This window comes from Rhododendron vialii, chromosome 1a, assembly GCF_030253575.1.
Source record: "Rhododendron vialii isolate Sample 1 chromosome 1a, ASM3025357v1".
NCBI classification, from domain to species: domain Eukaryota; kingdom Viridiplantae; phylum Streptophyta; class Magnoliopsida; order Ericales; family Ericaceae; genus Rhododendron; species Rhododendron vialii.
The window spans coordinates 36,682,324-36,700,912 of record NC_080557.1 but is presented as its reverse complement, the minus strand read 5'-3'; the positions used below and the strand labels follow the sequence as shown (position 1 = coordinate 36,700,912).

The window sequence follows — 18,589 nt, the reverse complement described above, 5'->3', positions numbered from 1 at the left end:
TGGGGTCATAGTTCAAATTGTCTAGAAGTTGCATGGTTAATCTACTATTACCCAAAGTCCAAAGGGCCTTAATGTAATTATGGCTTAAAACCCTACAATATAAAATATGATGCTACTGACATGGGGCGGCAATTATTGGACGTGATTTGGCTCTCGACCTGGGACGTGAGTTCGGCAGAGGACGGAACAGGAGATGGCTTCACGGACGACAGATTCCATGGTAGAAGAAAAAGCTGCGCACGTTTTCATGACCGGCTAATTCCATTCTCTAGGGGGAAGATGAAACTTCGTATCAAGTAATTCTGTTTATGCGTAGGATTTTGGTTTATTATTCGGATCGATTGTATAACTAAGAACCCGTTTTGTTTTGATCAATAGAATGATTTTTAATGGTTTTAATCTATTGAGTATTTGTATGTGCGCTTTCAAATACGAGTTATACAATGGTTTTCATTGATTATGATTGGAGTTCTGAGATAGATTATGCTCGTAAGACGGATCGTGCCGTTAGGCGGCCTGACCGTGCTACTGAGACGGTCCGTGCTATGGGATAGTCTATGCCTTTTAACAACGCAATTATTTTCTTGACGATTATCTAAAGGGTTTGCAAGTCCTAGCGATAATCTCTTCTGATTCGAATAATTAAACCGAGCCTATGTATATTGTTGTTACGTGGTCAGAGTGGATTCGAAACCCTAGATCTTTTTCCCATCAACTTTCCAACTCTTACTTTTATTATTATTTTTATTTAATTAGTTCTCAAAATCAAATCAATTCAACTTTTTCTGTCCGAATTAATCTAGAAGTTAATCGAATTTAGCGTAACTTAGCCATACTGTCCCTGAGAATCGACACTCGGTCTTAACCACTATTCTACGGAGTAGTAGTTAACTCTAAGTTTCTATAAATATATTTTTGACACGGTACGACACGGTCAAATTTTGGCGCCGTTGCCGGGGAACATTTTAGAAAGTGTTGGTGTATACTTTGTTTCATTTCTTTCGTTTCTGATTAGGGTTCTTTAATTAAGCTGAATTCTGTTACTTATTGGATTGATCAATTTCTGCAGTTTTGTCAAAAAAAGAAAATAATCAATATTTTTGGAAAGGTTTTGGTGGGATTCCTAGGGCTTTAGATACGCTTAAGGTACTCAAAATCTCGATCGTTATGAATCAAAAAGACCTAGAAATTGGGAGTGAAGGTTTCTGAACGTTGCCATATTTTGATTTGTGTAGGAGGAAGTATTGAATGAGAACTTGTCTACCTCCAATGTCTGCCATCTGATTAGCATGTATATTGTATGGTACCTAGAATCTAGTATTTTTGTGATTTTCGTTTTTGGTTTACCCAGTCTTTGGCTGCTGCTGCTGCTAAGTAAAGATGAGGCTAGTAAAAGAAACTTAAATGTTTTTAATAGTTGCGGGATTATTTTGTTCTTATGAAGAATTAGTATCAACTCAGACAATCGAACTAGTACTAGGTTCGGGTTTATGGGGCGCAAGAAAGTATTTTATGAAACTCTTATGCAACTTTGACGAGTTCATGATGTGTTGTTTCACTTGTGGTTGTGTTTAGATGACCCGCTTTGTGCTTGGCTTGAAATGTTTGAGTGGTCGAAACTTCGAACTACTGCCCCACTTTTTAACAAGTGGCGCCAAACACGAGCTACATTTTGGTGAAATATTTTCTCTTGTGAGGTACCCAACTCCACCTGGATGCTGCACGCAAATTGAAGATTCTTATGTTCGCGCTTGTCTCTATGATCCTAATTTGACGGAATGGAGTTTCATTATGCCTATAGGTACGTTTCACATGACAATCATTGTATTTGTGAAGGGCTTCCGAATTCGAAAGCTGATAGGAAAGAGAAACCCTCAATGCCTTCCGAGAATCGTCGAAGCGCTTTGGGATTAGCTATGTTCGAGTTTCTCTTTTGCATCCTTCATCGCAGACAACTTGGAGTTGTGCAAGCTTGTCCAACTTTTCCCAAAATTGGAAATCGGTTGGCTTCTTATTATTATCGTAAATACTACTATTACTTATGTTGTGTGCAAATTGTTACTTATGGTGACAGATACGCCTAGAAGAAAGAATCAGGAACCCTGCTATCTGCGCAGATATTACACGGTTTTTTTTTGGGCTCTTTTCGAATTTCACAAAAATGATCGAAATCGCTCATCTTTTTAAAAATGGGTTTCTAAGGGACTCCGTAAAAAAATTAGCTCAATTCAATATAGTAAGTGCTTTTTTAAAATTTAGAGTGAAACTGTGGATTGAGTTAATTTTTTATGGAATTCTTTAGAAAATTATTTTAAGAAAAATGAGTGGTTTGGAAATCTGTGCAAGATCTGTTCAAAGGTCTGTGCAAATAGGCTTTTCGATGAAGCAGAGCTAGTCTATTTTATGACAAGGTCTTTTTACTTAAAACAGCTTGGTACTTGTGATCTTTATAGTTAAGACCACTTATATCAAACTTTTAGAGCAAGTACACCAAGAAATAGGTAATTTAGCTACCCAACAACCCATAATTCTATTTTACCTAGGCAATTTTTGTGTTAGAACTACACAAACCATCTCTATTTTACCTATGACTTATTAAAATATGTATTCTTTCATATATATATTTTTTTGTTTCCTCCTTCCAAACGGTAACTTGCTGGCTGCTGCAACTTCTACCATTTACACCAGGGATGATTCTTTCAAGCTTCCAACGGTAAAAATTTCCACCTACAAAACGGGTCATTGTCTTCTTATTAACCATCATTCAACCTTTGCTCTCCTTCCTTCTTTGAGAAAAAGATTTACTTCCTTGTTCAATCCATTTATTCGCTCCTTCATCAGCTATCCATGGCGCCCAATCGCCTACGTGATCTCATAATGAACGACTCGGATTTTTCCGACTCTGACAATGAATTGGAGTTATTAGAACCAATTGCGAGGTATCAAGAACAGAATGGAGAGGGGAGTCCAAGCTTAAGCCGACGTCGCACTGTTATCAATCGTGATACTCTTGGCGGGCAAAAAAGACTCTTTGATGACTATTTTGCAGAATTGCCTGTATTTCCTCCCCACTTTTTTCGAAGGAGGTTTCGGATGAGTCGTTCTCTTTTTCTTCGCATTCATGATGCGGTAGTAGAGCATGACTCATACTTCGCCCAGAAAAGAAATTGTGCCGGAAAGCTTAGCTTGTCATCTCTTCAAAAAATTACCGGCGTACTCAGGATGCTAGCCTACGGCGCTCCGGCTGATTCTGTGGATGAATATGTGAGGATCGGAGCAAGCACTGCAATCAAAAGCCTAAATTTTTTTGTTAAAGCAGTAAATGAAGTTTTCTCTGAAGAGTATTTAAGGCCACCAAATGCCGCCGACATTGCTAGATTGCTAGCGGTTAATGAATGCCGTGGATTCATTTAGGCAACAAAGACTATACACATGAATGATCCCTTCAATAAATCACAATCATTTACGATTCATTTAGGCAACAAAACTTGTGGTTATGTCATTCCTCTATTACCTCTGGTCATGAGTTCAAGTCACAATCAGTTCAAAACCTTTTTGCTTACAAGTTCGAAAAACTGTTGCAGCTCGCTAAACGCCCGAAACAGAAGGAGTTTTATCTAAGCTAAGCCACTGGAACGACTACCAAAACTTGAGATGTATTCTCTAATCCACCGACCGATAACTGAACTAGCTTGACTTAACTATCCCGAGTGCCTACTGTATGATCCTTAGAGCTAATCCGACCAAAAGCCTACTAAAACAAAGAAAGAGCAAATAAGTTGACTTGCTTCACTTACAAAGCAGGACTTTCAAGAGGAACTTTCTCCAAAGTTGAGTCGCCCAAGAGTACTGAACTTATCACGCCGCCGGCACAATAAGGAAAGATTCTTCCCAAAAAAAAGAGACGCGCATCGCATCACAATCCGGGAGAGGCCTGCCAATCATTAGGAACAGAGAACTAGGAGATGCAAGTCCCTGGTTAGGATCGATCAGAGTTACGAACTGCTAACTAAAAAGTGAAGAGGCCAAGAATCGAACTCCCAACCTGATTGTTCCACAAATGTAAAAATTGGCCTAGGAACAGCGAGTAGTGCAGTTCTAGGCCTGATGCGGGCGTGCCAGGGTAGGATTGCTGCCCAAATTTGTATCAAGGCCTGGAAGCCTTAATCTGACTTCTAACTGGACGAAAGTGCACGGCCTAAGGGTGGAGACCGTGAGGAGGTTCGTGGTTTGCCTTTGCGGGCTAAGGACTTAAAATTTTCTAATCGTGTGAAAAATGGAAAGAAAAGTAGAGCAAGGCCTAAAACAGAAATAAAAGGACTTCATTAACGGTTTAATAAAGTCTGATTACAAGGAAATGAAATAAAATCTAGGCTTGGCTAGATTGAACGGGAAACTAAAGATAATTGAAATGTAAATTGAGTAAGCCGGGGGCTTGATTGGTAGGGGACCGAAAGATAAAAGATAATTAAAACATAAATTTGCATAAGCCGGGGGCTTGATGGTCGAAGACCCCTGCCAAGGCCTTCAACTGTGGTATTTATAGGCAGAAGTTCCAGGCCTTGAGCTGCTTGAGCTACTTCCACAGGCCTTCATGCATGGCTGCCAAGTGTCCTCCTGGTAAAGGCTTAGGCTTGAGCTGCTTCTACTTCCTCCAATGAGCGATTGCCACCTATCCAAGCCTTACTCCTCACTCCAAGAATTCAGCTAAGGTCTGAAAGGCCTGAAAAAGCTCTCTTTTCCTACATAAAAAACTTGTAAAAGGGCAAAAGGAATTGGCTGTGCAGAATCACGAAGGCCTTTTGAGCTGCTTGAATGCCTGAATAGAAGATCTTGGGCCCACCAAGGTCAAAGGCCAAAATTTTATCAGGCCTTTCAGCCATTTCATTGGCTCTTGAGCCCCTTTTGAGGGCCCACTTGCTATTATTAGGCATTTCCATATATATACATATACATTTATATATGGAAAGAGAGATTTCGTGGAACTTGTGCCCTACCACTTGCTTTCTTTAGGCTTTTATACTGCAGGCCTAGTTGAGCTGCTTGTGAGCAGCTTGAGAGAACCTTCTAGGCCTTTGAGCTGCTTGCAGCTGCTTATGCAGGCTTGAGCTGCTTAGGATGACTCCATGCATGGCTGCCACGTGTCCCAAGCCTTGCTTCATGCTAAAGAATGGGGTCCTACCAGCTCAGACCTTGAGCTGCTTGTGAGCAGCTTACCCAGACCTGTCTAACAGGAACATTCTATGCCTTTGAGCTTCTTGTGAGAAGCTTGGCCAGGACTTACCCAGCAGGAACATTCTAGGCCTTTGAGCTGCTTGTGAGCAACTTAAGCCCTTTTTCCCTGCCAATTAACAGGCCATAGGTGACGTTTTCTTTAAGAAATAGGCCCATCTATTACTTGGGCTTGAACTTGAGGAGCATCATAGGCCTATTCTCTTTGTAAGCAATGCGAGCCCAAGTTTGGAAAGAAAACTTGGGCTTTAACTGATTTAGGCCCACTTAGAAGGCCTTATTATTTCTAAGAACTAGCCTAGGCCTGGATAAAACACTCAGATCTGGTGGGTCAACCCAAGTCTTCGGCCAATCTTGGGCTTGGGCTTGTGATAACGAAATCTTAGGCATAATTTGGCCCAGGCCTTTGAAAACTCAACTCGATTAGTGGTGTTCAAATCGGCCCGATTTCGTGGATGACCGATCATGAGGCTTTTTAGCGCCTGAGACCTTCATTTAAGGCCTTCTTCTAACCACAAATTGATTTGCTGAATTTTGGCCAAAAATGGGTGTAAACACAACCCCATGCTTAAAACTCGCGTCCCTTAAAACTCACTCAGTAAATTTATCGAACAGTTAGTGAACAGTTTTCTTCAACAATTTTGTTCATCAACATGACTCCCAACAAAAGCTCCAATCTTATCCAAGGAAAAAACAGTAGCAGGTATTATGCACAAAAATTAGAGAATTGCGTCTCTTGCACTCATCTATGTCAATCGCTCAGTTGAACGGTTTGGTTATATAGGGTTTCATGTTTTCTCTTAGTGATCTGAATGCAGATTTTCATGTTGTTTCGTACAAGATTTTAAGCCCTAACTATGATCATGGATTCATTGTACACTAATTTCTCTATCAAACACATACAAAAAAAAAATACAATAAAAGTTAGGGATTTCATACCTGAGATGCAAACCCGACATAAAACGAGAGAAGAAATCCAGGGATGAAAGGAAATCTTACCACAAAGAGAGAGAGAGAGAGAGAGAGAGAGAGAGAGGGAGAAAAGGCAGGAGTAGGCGGGAGAAAATCATCGCTGGAGAAGTGAAGCGCGGGAGAATAAATTGATAGAATATTGGATTGCTCATGAACAGTTCCTCTGTAGAAGAAGCGAGGTCAGAAGGCTGAGGTAAGAGCATGTACATCAAGCCTAGCAAAATTACCTACTCAAAAAGGTGCTTTTATGTTTTCCCGATTCACTTTTTCCTTTAACTCTACACCAGACTCTCTATCATAGAAGTTCCAAAAAAAAAACTGTCATAAAATTTACCCAGAAACTCTAACAGATGAACGGACGAAAAGTGGAGAGCCGGAGATCAACCCACATCCCAGACTTCCTTCGTCGTCGATCGTCAGAGCTAGCCCAAGGAATAGTTCGTTGCAGAGATGAAGAACCAAAGAAATACTCCAACGAGATCAATGGACGAAGATGGACGTCGATCGTTTCGCAGATCTGTCCGTTGTTGCTCTCCCCGTTGACGTCGATCCTTCTCCCCGTTGCTGCTCTCCCCTTTCTCTTTCCCCAATCAAACCCTCTCCGCCGCTGCCCAATTCTTATTCCGCCGCTTGTCTACTACTGGAGCACGGCCACGGCATACTTGGAATCGAGCCGATGAGGATCAGTGAGGGTCAGATGTGGTCTGGAGTCTAAACCATGAAGACAGGATGAGGAAGGAGAGAGAAAAAATAATATTTTATTGAATACCTTGTGAACAGTAGATCGGTATATCTGGAGAGGTTTTTGGGTTGAGGTAAAATTACTTCTTTTTTACCTAGGCTGCTGTAAGCTATTTTGGTACCTTTAATTAGGTAAAATAGCTAAAAAGATGATTTTTGCTATTCTCATGTACATGCTCTAATATACCGATGTATTAACAGAGGATGGTGTGGGAGCCTCTCTCTTATTTTGGTAGCTAAAATAGCTCAAATGCCTAGTTTGGCTATTCTGGTGTACATGCTCTTAGAGTATCCACATTTGGCAATTGAGGACCATTTTTAGTCTGACATTTTTATGACATGTATCAGCTAGTGAAAAAATGTTGCATTTCGTTGTCCCATTTGAACACCTTGGGCCTGTTTGATTGGGAGGATTGTGGATGTGATTGGATTAGTAGAAAACACATGGGGCCTACCTTGTAAGAGATTGTCTTCTAATCCCTTGGGAAAACGAACAGGTGGGATGGGATTGAATTAGGTGGGATGGGATTGAATTATGGTTGAGACTAAGGGCGTGTTTGATTGCAGATTTCGTTTTAGAGGGATTCGTAATGAGATGGGATTAGGATTGGGATTGAGAATGAGGTGGGATTATTAATGAGGGGATAAATCATTTACTCATGTTTGCTTTGCACATAATTAGGATTGGGATTGGAATTGAGAATGAGGTGGGATTGTAAATAACATGTTTGTTTTGGCTAGGATTAGGATTGAGATTGGAATTGAGGTGGGTTTTTAAACTGATTTTGCTCAATCCCATGGGGATGGGATTCGTAATAACCCCCCCCCCCCCCCCCATGGGTTGACTAATCCCATCAAATGGGTGGATTGGTATTCCCATGGGATTTGTAATCCATGGGATAAAAATTCAATCAAACACACTTCTTGAACTACACTTCACTTTCGGAGTCCCATCCCAAGTTCCAATCCAGCTATCAAACACGCCCTAAATGAGGCCAATAATCCCTCATACGACTCACTATTGTTACCTAAAACACACTTTCAATTTTAGGGCCTTAGATAAGAGCATCCACATCCGACCATTTAATATTATTGCAAATATTGAATCAGAAGTTAGACCCGTGTTAAAGGAAAATGTAGATTATTTTTCTTTTATATATGTGTGTGTGTGTGTATATATATATATATATATATATATATATATATATATTTTTTTTTTTTTTTTTTTTTTTTTTGCGGAAACTTCATATCAAGAAGCAAAAGTGATTTTTTCTTTTTGTTTTGAAGTATTCAAAAGAAGCATGGTTGGGTGCTGACAATACTTTAGAAAACGAAGAAAATGAAGGTTTGGTTGGAGTTGAAATGTGATGGCTAGAGAGTAGATTAGATTTCGATAAAATTGGAACCTATTCATCTGAGTATTAATTAGTTGTAGAGTGAATGATATTCCAATGGAATAGCTAAAATGTGTACAAATTTAAATGGCACACACTTTCATGTGGAAAAATGAATTATAGAAAGACTACTAATTTTGCCACTCTATTTTTTGTTAACGCCACTTTCCTGCAAGTGTATTTTTGGTGCAAAAATATACTTGCAGGAGAATGACGTTAACAAAAAAGAGAGTGACAAAATCATTGCCTTAAAGAAAAATCAAAATATTTCAAAAACACACTGAGCAAGAAGTTTCTATCTTTTCTCTTTTCCACTCTTTCACTCTAAAGTAAATGATCAAATGTATGGAGTCAGTTGATAAGTTTATGGCCCCTTTTATCTAGTCCAATACTGTGAAATTTTTATAAATTCGCTAGCTAAAATTTAAAATGCATTAAAAATAGTAACGTTAGGGCATGTATTGAAGACTCTCTTAGTTGGAGGCAAATTTTCATAGCCAAACCTATAACGTGGCTCCCTTCAGTGCTTTTTTAACTATAAAATTTGACCGAACCGCTCCAGTGGTGACAAAGCCAAATGTATGCTATATACCTCAAGTTAACTTCTAACCATTTTTTTTAACTCACTTTTAAACACAAACTATTTTATCTACACATGCAAAATGCCTTTTAAACTCCGTTTCTGAACTATTTGGCATGTGAGAGAATACATTCCAATGGTTGGATTTATGAAAAAAAAATAATTCAAATATGACACATAAGCACAACCAGTTAATCATTCCCAATCACAATTATCTAGAAAACAAATTAAGATAAATCTTAGTCATTGGATCATTCACATTGTATTTTTTTTGGTTCGACGGTCAAGGATGTCCGGACCAACTTACGTGCACGGTGCACCTTGATTTTTTCCCCTCTCCGGTACAATCAAATGCAGGTCATCGACATCGAGACTAGGAAGTTTACAAGAGCTTTATCTCTTGCGGCCTGACTCCATGAGATTGAAGGCCAAAACTTGAATGAGTGGAGCACATGTATTGTAGTGAATAAGAGCAATGCACAAGATGATACTCATAGTAAAAAGTAAGTAAATAAATGTAAAAAACAGCTGAAATTCCAATAGGTCACGGCCCCCACTAGGCCTCAAGTGTCTCACCACTGGCTGTTGGACCTTGAAGCCATTTTTTGGCTTTTGCTCTCATGAGAGCATCTACATTGTAATAAGCAAATGAGTTTGGATAATCAAACTTAACAACAATGTTCAAAAAATACCCCACATTGTAATAAGCAAAGTTACAAGTTTTTTAGTAAATAATCAAATTTCACTCATTCCATAACCAAACTTAACAACTTTTATCAATAATCAAACTCAAAACTCAATAAACCAAACTCAAAACTCAATAAACTCAAAAACACCCCACATTGGAATCGTCTCATCGAGACGAATAATTTGGTGTGGTCGGGTGCGTAATTGAAATTCGTTTGTGATTGGACAAATGTGCATTTTATATTGTGGGGGTTTTTTGGTTAGGGATGCAAAAATAACCAATGTGGAGGTAGATGTTGTTAAGTTTGATTGTGAACTAAATGGATAATCAAATGCTGACGTGACACATTTTGATTATTGATTTTGATTATTACCATTGCGGATGCTCTAATGGCTCTCAATTGGAGATGGAGATGCTCTCACAGTCTCATGTGTCGACTGTCCACCTTTACATTCATTTTAGGAGCAATATTTACGGGAGATTATATACAGTTAACTAAAATAAGTACTTATTAGGTCATGTTCTGCTAATTAAAATAAGTATTTTTTTTTCAATTAAAAGTGATGTATTGTAAGAGAATGACTTATCTCGTAAAGCGGAAAATAAGTTCCGCTAAAGTTTTTATTTTTTGAGTATTTACTTCCTGGTCATTCCCTCACACTCATCACTTTTAATTTAAAAAAAATAAGTATTTATTTAAAAAAGTATTTATTTTCTTTAACGGAATGGGGGTCTTAAAAAATAAGAATCTTAGTGGAACGGGCCTTAGGCCATCTTCTTCCTAAACTTTTGTTTCAGTTTCATCTTTCCTGATTTTCTTTAAATTTACGTTTTCGTTTCAGAAAAAATGACTCTAAAAAGAAAAATCATGATCAAGAGAAGGGAAAAAAAGTTCACCAACGACAAAAAAAGCAACTTTTGGTTTTTAGCGTCATCCTGCATGAATTTATTTAAATTTGGTCTATATTTTTATAATTATTTGATTCATCTCATCGAAACAAACATTAATTTCAAAATTTACGAGAAAAAACTTACAGTAATAAATTAATGTGAATGATAAATAGTCCCGATTGGCAAAAAAAAAAAAAAGTGGCCTTGCACTACTTGTGTAACGTCAAAATCGCCCCGTGTTTGAAAAAATAAAAATAAAAACCCTAACCCTCTTTCTATTCTCCTGATTCCCTGAACACCGATATCCTCCCCCTCCACCCCCCACACTCGCTCTCTCTCTCTCTCTCTCTCTCTCTCTCTCTCTCTCTCCGGACCACAGAAGCTGCGAACAACACAACAACGACTCCTCCTCCTCCTCGTACGCCAAGGCTGCTTCTCCGTGACCAAAGGAATCGACAGCATCCGATAATGTCAAATCTGTGAGAGGCCGCTGAAGTCCGCTCCTCATCCAGTTACGTTGTCACCGCTTTCGGACTGCCAAAAACCAAGGTACGTGATTGTTGATTTGGGAATTTATCTTTTAAGCTATTGACCTGTGTTAATGATTTGGTTTCTGGACATTCCAATTACTGAATTGGGCATTTATCTTTCTGGGCAATATTGTAATTGTTTTTTAGCCAAATAAATTTAAAAGAATTCTAGAGCTAAAAAAAAAATTTAATTTAAGCTCCAAATTAATTTTAGAAGAATCTAAATGCCCAATTCTAAGGCGCTTCCTACCTGTTCGATTCTCAATCAGAACTTAATCGGAAGTTAACTCTCTTTACCCTTTACCCCTCACAGATCCATACTCTCCCTCTCTCCATACATCGAGAGGTTCAACCCAGTTAGGGTTTTACATCAGCATGGTGCGCAAGCACAGGAGCGACTCCAGTGACGACGAAGACGACACTGAAAGGAACCATTCGAGCTGGAGAACTCGCCGCAAGAGCAATTCATCTGATTCGGACGAGAACGACCGAACTAGGGACGCCGACGCCAGCAAACGGAAAACCGACCATGACCGAGAGCGCAAGGACTCTCATCGATGGTCCGGCAAAAGAGGTAAGCAAGACGAAGAGATAAACGATAGGTATGATAAGTACGAAAAGGGTTCGGTTAGGGAGTATGGGAGGGTTGAGAGAGAAAGGGGCAAGCAAGACGAAGAGAGAAGTGATAGGTTTAACTACGAAAAGGGTTCGGTTGAGAGAGGACGGGGTAAGCGCGATAGAGAGAGAGGGGATGGGTTTGAGGATAGAGGAAGAGAGCGGCATTCGGTTCGAGACGATGATAGAGATAAGAATGGAGATAGGAGGATAGAAGATGGGGAGATTTTTGAAGGTAAGGGGATGGGGGTTAAGAAAGGGTTTGAGGAGGATAGGGATGATAGGATAAGAAGTGATGATAGAGATAGAAAGCACGGGAGGGAGAAGGGCGGGCTTGAGGAGGGAGAAGTTAAGGGACATAGAGGTAGGGAAGTGGTTGACGACGATGATGATAACAATAGGGTTAGGGGAAGAAGTGGGAGGGATGATAGGGATAGAAAGCACGGGAGGGAGAATGGGGGGCATGAGGATTTCAAAGTTATGAGACAGAGGGATAAAAAAGGGAATGACGAGGATAGAGATGATAGGAGAAGAAGTGAAAGGGATGATAGGGGTGCCAGGGATAGAAAGCACAGGAGGGTGAAGGGTGGGCATGAGGATTTCGAAGATAAGGAACATAGAGGTAGAGACGTGGTTGATGATGATGATGATGATGATGATGATGATGATAGAGATCAGAAGAGGATAAGAAGTGAAAGGGATGATGGGGATAGAAAGCACAAGAGAGACAAGGGTGGAGATGGGGGAAGAGAATATGATAGGAGTTTGAGGGAGAAGGAGGAGAGAGACGGGAAAAAGGCAAATGGAGATCAAAAGGTGCAAAACCCTATTTTGTTGCAAGGAGGAAACTTGAATGTGGAACCGGCGAATTTGGGGAGGAGTGGGGGAGTTTACATTCCGCCTTTCAAGCTAGCGCGGATGATGAAAGAGGTGGAAGATAAGAGTAGTGTGGAGTACCAGAGGTTGACGTGGGATGCTCTGAGGAAGAGTATAAATGGGTTGGTGAATAAGGTGAATGCAACCAACGTTAAGAACATAATTCCTGAACTTTTCGCGGAGAACTTGATTCGTGGTAGAGGCTTGTTTTGTCGGTCATGTATGAAGTCTCAGATGGCCTCACCGGGATTCACAGACGTGTTTGCTGCGTTGGTTGCTGTGGTGAATACAAAGTTTCCGGAAGTGGGTGATCTTTTGTTGAGGAGGATAATATTGCAGCTCAAACGAGCTTACAAACGCAATGACAAGGTGCGAAAATTTTCTATCCTTTTTCTGTTGCTTCACTCTTTCAGTCTTTATGCAGTTCAATTAGTTGTGAGCTTTGTTTTGCTAACTTGTCATGCCTTGTTGGTGTTTTCTTTTGAAAGCCACAATTACTAGCAGCTGTTAAATTCATAGCACATCTAGTGAACCAGCAAGTGGTTCACGAGCTTGTGGCTCTGGAGCTGCTCACACTTTTGTTGGACAAACCTACTGATGACAGCGTGGAGGTAGCAGTGGGTTTCGTGACAGAATGTGGGTCAATTCTTCAAGACCTTTGCCCTCGAGGCTTGCATGGTAAGATTTCTTGTAGTAGAAGATGTGAGTAGCACAGTTTACTTCACGGTTTACATTACCGATTTGTTCATCTGCATTGATTTTTATGGCTTCTTTTCCACTGTTTGAATGTTTGTGCTTTATCACAAATTATGTGTTTTTGATGTTTGTGGTTGGGGTTGTGAGAACTCCTCCAGCTGATTGGTTTTTTCATTGATAAACTGCTTACTTTATAACTGTAGTAGCCTTTGTATTAAGAGTCTTCTACTTGAATTCTTTAACTGGCATGCTTTGGAGCTAAGGAAATCTTTTACCTTGCCAGTTCCGTGAATGAGAGTTCTTTTGGATTCTGAGTAAAGAAATCTGATACTTTGTGTAACACTGTTTAATCGTTTCCCATGTGCACAGGTATATTTGAGCGTTTTCGTGGGATTCTTCACGAAGGAGAAATAGACAAGAGAGTTCAATTTTTGATCGAAGGTTTATTTGCAATAAGGAAAGCAAAATTTCAGGTGCAATATTTTTTTATTTGTAGAATAGTTTCCATGAGAATTTAGCAGTCGATTGTAATCAGAACCCAAACTGTTGTTTGTCTATGCTGTTTATATGTATGTAGGGGTACCCTGCTGTTCGTCCTGAGTTGGACCTTGTCGAGCAAGAAGATCAGCTCACACACGAAATATCTCTTCAGGAAGAGGAAATGGACCCAGAAACTACTCTAGGTATCTCTAAATGATTCTTGTATATGGATTTACGTACTTATATTTTCTGTTAGTTTTGAGCTTTATAATAAATTTTATTGCTTATATGCAGATATATTCAAGCTGGATACACAGTTTATCGAGAACGAGAAACGATATGAAGAAGTGAAAAAGGCCATCCTTGGCGACGAGTCTGAAGATGAAGCAGATTCAGATGCTGGCTCGGAAGACGAGGATGATGAAGAATCCGACGAAGAGGACGAGGAGCAGATGGAAATAAAAGATGAGACAGAGACAAATCTTGTAAACCTTCGGAGGACAATCTATCTGACAATTATGTCTAGTGTAGATTTTGAGGAAGCTGGCCACAAACTATTGAAGATTAAACTTGAGCCTGGTCAAGAGGTATGTTGTATATGCTCTCACTTCAGTTTGTGTCATACAAGTGAAGTTACTTCAGATTTGTAGTTCTATGGAACGTAGATGCTCCTTCTTGGTTGTGTCCCTTTCCAACATAGTTTAACATAGGGAAGGAGACATGTAATTTTGTGAACTTCGTGTCCACCTTTGTGTTTGTTGTACTTAGCTTTTCACTGAAATTGTTTGGTCACTGGCCAAGAAGGAAAAAGGGAAAGATAGGAAGGGATTGGGGTATTCCATTTCTTTATGAAATGTGGTGAGTTTTTTGTGTATTTTCCTTCCTACTCTATCTCTCGGACCTTAGAAGCACGGATACATATACGGATGCGTGGATACGTGATTTTTCCAAAAAGTAGGATACGATACGTTGGGGATACGTTGAATATAAAATTAAAAAAAAATTATATATATAATTTTTCATTCCTAAAATTGCATTAATGATTAAAGAGATGACAGACGAGAGAGAGAGAGAGAGAGAGAGAGAGAGAGAGAGAGAGAGAGAGAGAGAGAATTGAAATCAGTTTGTTTTATGTTATGTATATATATACACTAAAACAGCAAGAGAGATGAGAGGCAAGAGAGAAGAGAGAGAGAGGTACAGGTCGAGAGAGATGAGAGACAACAGCGAGGAGATCGTCTTCTTTCTTCCTACCTTTTATTCGTTTCTGAATTTCTGGTCGATAGGGGAGAAGAAACACATATAGCCCTAATTGCAGTTTAACCCATATGTTTTAAGAAATAACAAATTTACCCCGCACGTATCCGAAATGTATCCAAGCGTATCCGAAACGTATCGGGGTACCAAAAATTAATTCCAAAATCTGGATACTCTAGGAAACGTATCCGATTCGTATCTGGAGCGTATCCGGAGCTGATACGGTACGTGATACGGAGGCCAAAATAGAGTATCCGTGCTTCATAGTCTCGGACACATACGCAACTCTACAAACGCACATGTACACCATTTATCTTCAAGAACGCTTGTTTTTGTATACTTTTGTATTGCAGCTATTGCTGAACTTTGAGTTTAGTAACTGAAATTCATATTTTTGGCTGTCTTAAAAAAGAAACCATCTGTTTCTGTGCGCGCCGGGTTGATATTTTTCTCCATGAATTACTGGCATTTGGTTGGAACCCCAGAATGGTAGGAGAGTTTTTTTTGCCGGAAATATTAATCTCTCACTTAATCATACCTTTTCGTATTTATGTTGGCTGTTGGGCTGGTTGTGCAAATACCTTGGACCTAGATGATAACCGAATACCCACAAATCAAATTATGAAAGTGCCTACCACCATATCCTCGACACATATCCCCTTATGGTTAACATCTCTCTCTCTCTCTCTCTCTCTCTCTCTCTCTCTCTCTCTCTCTCTCTCTCTCTCTCTCTCTCTCTCATATAAATGTATGTATAGCAACAAAAGTGAAACTAAACACCTCTCTATCACTTGCAAGACAATCTACTATCGAGCCACCATTGCAGCTAATTTGTAAACAGTCCAACCAAGAATTGATATCCTAACAAACTGAAATGATCAGACCTGTAAGGCACTAAGCAAAGATGAAACAGGTTGAGCCGCAGTACTTTGTATTGTCTAGAAGGAGAAAACTTGTGGGAGAAGGGTGAAGAAGGAAGGACTCCCATTAGAGTTGCTGGCAAAAGCATCTGTGAGCACAAGAAGATGTTGAAGATATCTTCATTCCTACGCCTTTGCTCACACTTCACAGTAGAAGACTAGTGAGAGAAGAGGAGAGAACTGGAGTTAAATAAGAGAAAGTAGAAGAAACAAAAAAGAGTGAGCAGAAAAAGGAAGTAGCAGCATGAGGCCGAGATGGTGTTCACTAGCTGTCTGGAAATACTACAATGCCCTGTGTTGAGGCACTTTTTTTAACAACCCAGAAACAACCTCAGGGTTTTATTACACTTGGCAATTGGCATTGTTCTTGTTTATTTATGGTATAAATTGATAATGAGGCAAATACAATTAATGTTGAGCGTTTCTATTGGAACATTTGTGTAGAGAGATTCTTTCCTGTGTGAGTTCTGTCACTAAGAAACTGCTTCGTTTCAACTATTTTTGCATTTCCCTCCCTGAGCATCTGTATGCATCTATTATCAATTTTAGTGTGAAACTATCTCACTTTCTCAACTTGTAGCAAGTTTGAATAAAATAGGGATGCTTATCGGGCTTGTTATCTGGCTTACTGCAGATGGAACTGTGCATCATGCTTTTGGAATGCTGCAGTCAAGAGAGAACGTATCTGCGGTATTATGGCCTTCTGGGGCAGCGGTTCTGCATGATCAACAAGATCCACCAGGAAAATTTTGAGAAATGCTTTGTGCAACAGTATTCCATGATTCATCGCCTTGAGACGAATAAGCTGCGTAATGTGGCCAAGTTTTTTGCTCATTTACTTGGCACGGATGCTCTTCCTTGGCACGTTCTAGCTTATATACGGTTGACTGAAGAGGATACTACCTCATCTTCCCGTATTTTCATTAAGATTCTCTTTCAGGTATCTGAACATATTCTGGTTATGCAAATGAGTTCCAGTAACATTTTATATTTTTGTTTTATCTTTGAAACTATGATATTATGGTTTCCCTTGATTACTTTTGCCGGATTTTTACCTCCGTGTTATTCATAAATCACCATTGATTGGGGGATATATCCAATGAATATTTGATGGGAATATCATTAGCATTCTTCTTTTGGTGGTTTCTACTTTCTTGTTTTAGCAATGCTGTAAGGGTGGTTGTTAACTCCAGAAACTAAGGAGATTGCTTTTTAGTTTTGTCCGTAGAAGTTGCGAAATTTTATGGTTGCATGATTTATGGTGCAGGAATTGTCAGAGCACCTTGGCATTCGCCTGTTGAACGAGCGTCTCTCTGATCCCGCGATGCAGGACTCTTTTGAGTCGATTTTCCCGAAGGATAATCCCAAGAACACAAGATTTTCCATCAATTTCTTCACTTCTATTGGACTTGGTGGAATTACAGAGAACCTGCGTGAATATTTAAAGAACATGCCCCGTCTAATCATGCAACAGCAGAAACCAGATGATTCTGGGAGTTCCGATTCTTCCGAGTCAGATGCTTCAACTGCCGAGTCAGACTCTGAGTCATCAAGCTCCGATGAGAGTGACGACAGACGAAGGAAGCGGAAGAGGAGAGGGTGATGTATAAGATAATTCTGTGTTGTTTTGTTCACATTGATAAATTATACTGGTGTCAATCTATTAGTGTGACGCTGTTAATTTGCAGTTTTACTGGGGAAATTTTTTTACTTTAAAAGTTCGAGCTTCCATAACTTTTCTAAGGCTTTAAATCAGGCACACTTTAGTGTAACTGCAGGGTTAGTTTGCTCCTGTGCTAGTAGTATCTGTAGCTGTTCATTGGGGGTTGAGATTCAAGTGTTGCAATTGTTTCTTTCTTGTTCAAAGGCTTTGGGTGTGACTTTCAATTTGAGGTCAGCAATTATCATTTCTTAGTTATGGTTATTATTCTTTGGAGACGCATGCCTCTTTTTCGGTTATGTTTTACTTGAAGCATTACAATTTTCCAATTTAAAGTCCCCCATGTATAGATCTACCGTCTACGTAATCTTAGCTAAAAGGCGGAGCCGGTGGGAAATATTTACGCAGTTTAGTGCCAAATTTTTGTGTGGTTAGAGTGATTCTGTGATTGATTCTCTGGTACAATGCGGAGATGAACAACACTTGCATCATCAGATCACTGGCTCTTAAAAGTGCCAAATTTGTATGTGCACATTCTGTTTCGGAATTGGTTGTAGAGTTACGTTGGATGACGGTTGTAGGTTGGTTTTGTTTGTTCTACTACATTGAAAGAAAGACCCATCACATTCCAGCACATGAACTCTTTGTCCTTGCACACTTCCTCCGTATCCCTTTAATATTGCTGTGTTTGGTGTGGTTTTTTTTCCCCCCCAACAATTAGGGGTGTTCGGGTCAGCTCATGGCACCTCGACTAATATCCTCTCCGGTCCGGTTAAACATAGGCCATCCGTGTGGAACTAGGGGCTTCACAAAAAATTACTTTCTTGCAGTTTGATTTCAAGAATCAAACCCTAATCAATTGCATATGGAGCAAACCCACCAGAAAAACAAAGTGTAGATCATTGTTAGCTGTACCTTGTTTTATTCCATCGTTGTTCAGTGTTCCATTTTTACGATCATACATTATTCTCAACAGCATACGCTTTTCCTTTTTGAATTTTGGTAGCTTTTATTATCAGAATTATGAAGGTTTTGTGGTTCATTTGATATATCGTAT

General features: G+C 39.6%; 2 protein-coding genes and 2 long non-coding RNA genes across 4 annotated transcripts; 3 read left to right on the top strand and 1 right to left on the bottom strand.

Moving 5' to 3' along the window:
• The first annotated feature begins 964 nt into the window (after positions 1–964).
• Positions 965–2,075, top strand: LOC131325864 (uncharacterized). Its single transcript, XR_009199857.1, has 3 exons — positions 965–1,146; positions 1,576–1,697; positions 1,802–2,075. It is a non-coding gene; the product is annotated as an uncharacterized LOC131325864 (long non-coding RNA).
• Positions 2,076–2,847: 772 nt separating this feature from the next.
• On the top strand, positions 2,848–3,414 carry LOC131331240 (uncharacterized). The gene has a single exon (XM_058365125.1). It carries the CDS (start codon positions 2,848–2,850, stop codon positions 3,412–3,414), a length of 567 nt encoding a protein of 188 aa, XP_058221108.1.
• A 512-nt stretch (positions 3,415–3,926) lies between these two features.
• Positions 3,927–7,234, bottom strand: LOC131329126 (uncharacterized). Its single transcript, XR_009200639.1, has 3 exons — positions 7,119–7,234; positions 5,794–6,392; positions 3,927–4,045 (listed from the first exon to the last, which is right to left on the bottom strand). It is a non-coding gene; the product is annotated as an uncharacterized LOC131329126 (long non-coding RNA).
• Positions 7,235–10,760: 3,526 nt separating this feature from the next.
• LOC131319074 (uncharacterized) lies at positions 10,761–17,808 on the top strand. Its single transcript, XM_058349185.1, has 8 exons — positions 10,761–11,047; positions 11,342–12,888; positions 13,008–13,197; positions 13,585–13,688; positions 13,793–13,898; positions 13,990–14,282; positions 16,507–16,812; positions 17,140–17,808. Exons 2-8 carry the CDS (start codon positions 11,404–11,406, stop codon positions 17,473–17,475), a joined length of 2,820 nt encoding a protein of 939 aa, XP_058205168.1. The 5' UTR covers positions 10,761–11,047; positions 11,342–11,403; the 3' UTR covers positions 17,476–17,808.
• Positions 17,809–18,589: the final 781 nt, after the last annotated feature.

Coding starts and splice junctions, on each gene's coding strand:
- LOC131331240 (XM_058365125.1), top strand. CDS start 2,848: ATGGCGCCCAATCGCCTACGTGATCTCATAATGAACGACTCGGATTTT.
- LOC131319074 (XM_058349185.1), top strand. CDS start 11,404: ATGGTGCGCAAGCACAGGAGCGACTCCAGTGACGACGAAGACGACACT. Junction 13,198..13,584: donor TTGCCCTCGAGGCTTGCATG/GTAAGATTTCTT, acceptor CCATGTGCACAG/GTATATTTGAGCGTTTTCGT. Junction 16,813..17,139: donor TCATTAAGATTCTCTTTCAG/GTATCTGAACAT, acceptor TTTATGGTGCAG/GAATTGTCAGAGCACCTTGG.